The 6,000-nt window shown below is 46.4% G+C and overlaps 1 protein-coding gene across 1 annotated transcript; it reads right to left on the bottom strand.

The window, feature by feature from the left end:
- Positions 1-710: 710 nt before the first annotated feature.
- On the bottom strand, positions 711-3,430 carry cebpg (CCAAT enhancer binding protein gamma). The gene is made up of 2 exons (XM_044103251.1): positions 3,262-3,430; positions 711-2,234 (listed from the first exon to the last, which is right to left on the bottom strand). Exon 2 carries the CDS (start codon positions 2,165-2,167, stop codon positions 1,700-1,702), a length of 468 nt encoding a protein of 155 aa, XP_043959186.1. The 5' UTR covers positions 2,168-2,234; positions 3,262-3,430; the 3' UTR covers positions 711-1,699.
- Between the last annotated feature and the right edge of the window lie 2,570 nt (positions 3,431-6,000).

Below are 6,000 nucleotides of genomic sequence, written 5' to 3'. Positions count from 1 at the left end.
ACATTTATGCCCACTCCTGCCTGACGCCTCTCACCTTGGGCAACTCCAGAGTGGAAGTATGTCCAGCCCCTCTCAAGGAGACTGGTTCCAGAACCAGAGCCATGCGTCCAGGTGAGACCGACTCTTTCTAGCCGGAACCTCTCAGCCTCACACACACTAGCTCCGGCTCCTTCCCCACCAGAGAGGTGACATTCCACGTCCCAAGAGCTTCTGCAACCAAGGATCGGACCGCCAAGGCCCCCTCCCTCGGCCCCCACCCATCACACAATGCACCCGACCCTGTCGGCCCCTCTCACTGGTGGTGGGCCCATGGGAGGGAGGCCCATGTTTCCTCTTCGGGCTCCATGGGTAAAAGCCCGGCCACCAGACGCTCGCCATCGTGCCCCCCCTCCAGGCCTGGCTCCAGAGTGGGGCCCCGGTGACCCACGTCCGGGAGAGGGAACACGTAGTCCAAAGATATTATACATCATCAGGGTCTTCAGGCTGCACCTTGTCTGGTCCTTCACCTGGACCTGTCTGCCCTAGTGACCCTACCAGGGGCATGAAGACCCAGACAGCAGAGCTCCCAGGATCATTGGGGCCTCAAACCCCCCCACCACCATAAGGTGGCAGCACAAGGAGAGGAATATAATAATAATAATAATAATAATAATAATAGAAACCTGTTCATGGTTCCAGTGTCTTCTGTCAAAAAGAGACTCGGACTCGGCTGAACTTTAAGACTCAGATTTAATTTACAACATGAACGATTCCAGATATAAAATAACTGATTGACAGATTTCCCCCCCCCTCCCTGTTTTCATGCAAACATCTCCATAGCAACAAGCAGCTGCAGCCACTGCAGACTGAGAGACTAGAAAAGACCATAGAAACGTGAAAACGATGCGGGACGGGTCACAGAACCAGAACCAAGTGACCAGTCGGACCGCCTGGCTTCACAGAAAGGTCGAAATCCTCCAGCGGAACCAGAACCGGACTGGAATTTGGACACAAACCTCAGGTGATCACGGCATCTGGCTCCTTGAGGCTCCGCCCCTTTCCCCCGCAGGGCGGCGGCCCGTTAGCAGACCGCTAACGAGCCGACCCGTTTACACCTGGATTTACCTAAAGCTGCGGTTCCGTCGCAGCGTCTGGGTCCGCCCGGCACGCTGCACTCCAACACACCCGGCTGGGCAGGTGGGGGCACGCGGGACGGGGCGGGGCTTCCTGCATGAACTGAGTCTGTCTGGATCTGAGTGGAGTCAGAACCGGGCCGCCTCAAAGTTCTGGAGAAACACCAGTTGACCTCAGGAAGAAGCTCTGCCCCTCACCCGGTCTACTGCTTCCAGAACCAGAACCAGCTCAGACAATCACGCCACCAATCGTGACGATGATCTGAAGAGTTCTGGATCCTGATTGGGCAGGGAGGTTCTGGAGGTTCTGTTCAGTGGTCCCAGTAGAACCCAGCAGAACCCAGCAGAACATGACGGAGAGCTGTGGAATAATAATAACAAAAACAGACAGAAGTCACATGATCGGGTCCGACCGAACGCCGTTTCCCTCTGGGCCAATCAGAGGCCCGGGTCCGGCCATAGAAAGTCTCTCCAGACCCGTGGGCCGACCGTCTCCCGGTGACATCACTGAAGGGGCGGGGCCACGCAGGACAGGGATGGAGGAAGGATGCGAGGCCGGCTTCCCGGCGGCCCTGAGGCTCCGCCCCTCACTGGGCGGGGGCGGGGCTGGCGGCGTCGGCGGACGGCTGCACGTTGTCGGCCAGGTTGTGGGCGTGCTCCAGGAAGAGGTCTTTGAGCACGCTCAGCTCCTTGCTGAGCAGCTTGATCTTGGCCTCCAGCCGCTCGTTCTCCTCCTTCAGCTCGTTGACGCGCTGCTGCGTGTCCATGGCCTTCTGCTTGCTGCGCATGCGGCTCTTCTTCACCGCCAAGTTGTTGCGCTCGCGCCGCTGCCGGTACTCCTCGCTGTCCTTGTCTACGCTGGGCTTCTTCATCTTGCTGGGCGGCGCCGCCTTTCCTCCGGCGGCGGACGGGTCGGCGGGGACGAGCTGGGGGACCTGCTGCAGTCCGGCAAGGGACGCTGCGTTGGACGCTGCGGCGGCGTGCGCCTGGCTCTGGATGACGCTCACGCCGTTGTGCTCTGCTGTGATGAGTTTCGGCTGTGGCGGCCGGCTCATTTGGATGTGTTGCCTGCAGGAGCTCAGGTCTGACCGAAGCTGGATGGGTCAGAATCGCAGGACGGGTCTGCAGGACAAAATAACAATAACCATAATATTATTATTGTAGAACAGCGCCGCCCTGGTGGCAGCATGTTGGAGCACCTCTCCTAGTTCTGATTGGTTCTTCAGTTGCCCTGGTTTTTAGATCATTTTCTCAGGTTCTGGATGCTTTGCGTAGATTTCTGCTTGTACTTTTGATATGATGTGTAACCATGGCAACAGACTGTTGTTTATAATCACAGCGCAGAAGCTCCGATAATCCCTGAACTGAGACTGTCTTAAAGCAACAGAGCCCTCTTCAGATTCGCTGCAACACTGACTGCTCCTGGAGATCCTTCCATCAACAATCGTCTTTCAATTATGAGTTATGACAACATTTAATTTCCATTTGGAAGAAATAAAGTATTATAGCACAATATTGATTGTGTTCTTCACTATTCAGAATAATCAAATATAGAAACTATAAGAACATTAACTAATATTTAATGATAATATCTGGATGTTTTTCCCGTCTAAACATCCAGTGATCGCAGTCATTCCTGATTACGTCACTCTACGCTGTGAAGCAGCCACCGCGTTGTGATTGGTCGGTGCGTTGCTATGGAGCGGCTGCCCTGTGTGTAGCAGAACTCGCTCCGGGTGAAACAGCGGCTGTTGCCTGCTGTTGCATCATCACTGAGGGGAACTCCGAGTCATGCGGGTCTCAGCACAAACCTCACTTTTCAAAACCGAACCGAGTCCCAACATCAATACATAAAGCCAAACAAAACGGGAAAACTGGACCGAACACCGTCGATTAAACAGATCATTTCCCGAAATCGATATAACTTTTAGTTCAATTAAAGCAGCTCGTTTCCTCCCTCATCTACCGACACTCTGAACTCAAAGTACTGCCTGCTGGTCGCTAGACGCGGTTTCAGACCCGAACCGGGTCGAAACTGGTTATTTTCTCGGATTTTAACCGAACCAGTTAGCCGTTAGCCTGATAGCACCCGCTGCTAACGCTCTTCGAGGATTAATCTGTGTTTCTAGGCCAAAAAGTCAAAGTTTACCTTCACCAAGAGACCGCGTGGTTAACCTGTAGATTATCCTGACCGATATGGGGTAGAAAGCGCCACTTTAATTCCGTCTCCGGCCGCTCTCACTGTTTTTGTTTGGAACATGGACAGCAGCCGATTGCGAAATCTCCCTTTACCATGTTCGGCAATGTTTGGAATCAGCCAATCAGGGGCTCGGAGGCGGCGGTGTAAAAAGGTCTAGGCCAATCAGAGTTCAGTATTTACAAGAGTGATGCAATTCCTTGCTGGAGTGACATGTGGACGGACCAATAGAAAGCGGCCTTTCTGTTGGTTTTGTTTATGTAACGCGAGGTTGGTCAGATGAGTTCAGACATGTATGACTTCATTTGATCCTGGCTTCCTGAAACTGGTTCTTTATGAAACACCTAATATATAAATATGAAGAAATGTATTTATAATGACTTAACAATACACACATTATATACATTTGTGGGTTTTAAAGGTTGAATATATTTTTAGCAACATACGGAGTGATACGTGACAGTTACTGTTGTTATTCATAGTCGTATGTTTATTATTACTTTATTTTATATATATATATATATAAAATAAAGTAATAATAAACATACGACTATGAATAACAACAGTAACTGTTGTTATTCATATATATATATATATATATATATGAATAACAACAGTAACTGTTGTTATTCATATATATATATATATATATATATATATATATATATATATATATATATATATATATATATATATATATATATATATATATATATATATATATATATATATATATATATATATATATATATATATATATATATATATATATATTATTTTTGTTGTCATTTCCCCGTTCAGGAATAGATAAAGTATTATATTTATATAATCAGACTGAATCCATCACAGGAGCATCAGAGCCACCAGATTTTCTTTAGGAGCGTTATCATATTGCTGCATCTCAATAAGTTAGAGTATTATGTTTACTTCATTTCTGCAAACGAAACTCAATTATTATACAGATTTAGCCTGAACAGAAATGGAACCTGAATGTAACTTTATGGACACAAATAGACTAAAATGAATTTAAATTTAACTTAATGAATAAATCTTCACCAGTGATGTGAATACAGTTAATCATTACTTCATCATGAAGTTCATTTATTTTTAGAATTTGATAATTCAAAAAGTGAAACTCAGTATTGTAATGTACTCATTACAAAGATCTTTTCACTGTCTGGTTCCGTTTTTTCTCTTGATTCTGACTTACAGGCAATAAAAACTAGATCCAGTTTGTCTGAAAACGTCAGATTTAAGCCGATTCAAATCCAGAGAGGTGAACCGTAGACCAGATGTGGTTCTGACCAGATGTTCAGGAAGTCCAGGTTGTTGTAAAACGTCCTGGTCGACGGCGCCACAGGCTTTGAACCCGATAAACCAGTTGGACCAGTCATCAGAAAATCCTCACTGACAGTGGGCGAGTCGGACTGGACCTCCAGCAACCCAGTTCTGTTCTGATGAGCCGGTTCTGATGTTTCTTTAGTTCTGATCCTCTGCTCCATCCCTGATGGATCGGATCCGTTGGTAGATTACAGGAGATTAAAACCTGGACGGCACCAAAATCTATGTTCTGAAGTTCTGACCAGGAGAGAAACAAACCCACGGGATGATTTCACTGAGATAACCAGCAGAGATAACCAAATAACTACCAAAGATATTCAAATAATTAGCAGAGTTAACCAGCTAACAAGCCCAGATAAAGAAATAACTAGCCGAGTTAACTAGCTAACCAGCAGAGATTATGGACTGGACGCTTTGCAGCGTCTGGTTCAGAAGCGCATTTCAAACCTTTGCTAGAAATGGCGCGTTGAATTCAAGTCTCCACTACAGAGCAGAGAAAATAAAGAGATGTGACGTGACGTTAATCCATTTCTAGTCTAAACAGGAGCCGGAAGTTTATCTTGAGGAATTAAATTAGACGGAAGTTAATTAGACGGTAACACGCGCAGTGCGCAGCACAACTGATACAAAGAGTTGAACTGAACTCACTCTGCGGTTTTAACAGATGGAGCCTCCTGGGTGAACGTCAGAGCGGCAGACGGAACATTTGTTCGTCTCCGAGAAGCGAAACCCCGCAAAAAAAAAAAAAAAAAATAAATAAATAAATAATTATCCTTGTAAAAGCGCACAGGGTGAAAAATCAAGTGACCGAAGAATCAGCGCAGATTTGTCCGCAAATGCGACCAGGAGGAATTATTGAGGCTGGGCGTTCAGATTTAATTTAATTTCATTGATTATAAGTTATTGGACCACAGTCAGTTGTTTGTGTCACTACGGACAAAAGGTTAACGCTGTCAACTGATGGATCTGGATTCAGGTTCGACTGGGTGAACCTGAATCCACCCAGTGCATAAAAATGCAGCTAAATAGCCTAATATTAATATGATTATAATTTGACTGGTAAAAATAGAACATGAGCGATTTATTTAATTCTGTCGGTCAAAATGACAGAGAACAAAAACCTCTGCAGCAGAAATAACCAGATAACCAGCAGAGATAACTAGCACTCTCTAGACTTCAGACCTTCCTCTCAGTCTCTTTTCTGGGGTTATCCTGAGCCATTTCTGTAGTTATGATGCTACCAGCTGGAGGACAAACTGACCTTTTTTCCTCACTTCCTTCTCCAATTAGCATCATTGTTCCAACTGTTAACTATTTGTTTTCTCCCTACAGAAGCTACACCAGGTCTGG

This window comes from Gambusia affinis, linkage group LG02, assembly GCF_019740435.1.
Source record: "Gambusia affinis linkage group LG02, SWU_Gaff_1.0, whole genome shotgun sequence".
NCBI lineage: Eukaryota > Metazoa > Chordata > Actinopteri > Cyprinodontiformes > Poeciliidae > Gambusia > Gambusia affinis.
The sequence above is the reverse complement of the archived record's forward strand: the minus strand, read 5'-3'. Positions and strand labels throughout refer to the sequence as shown.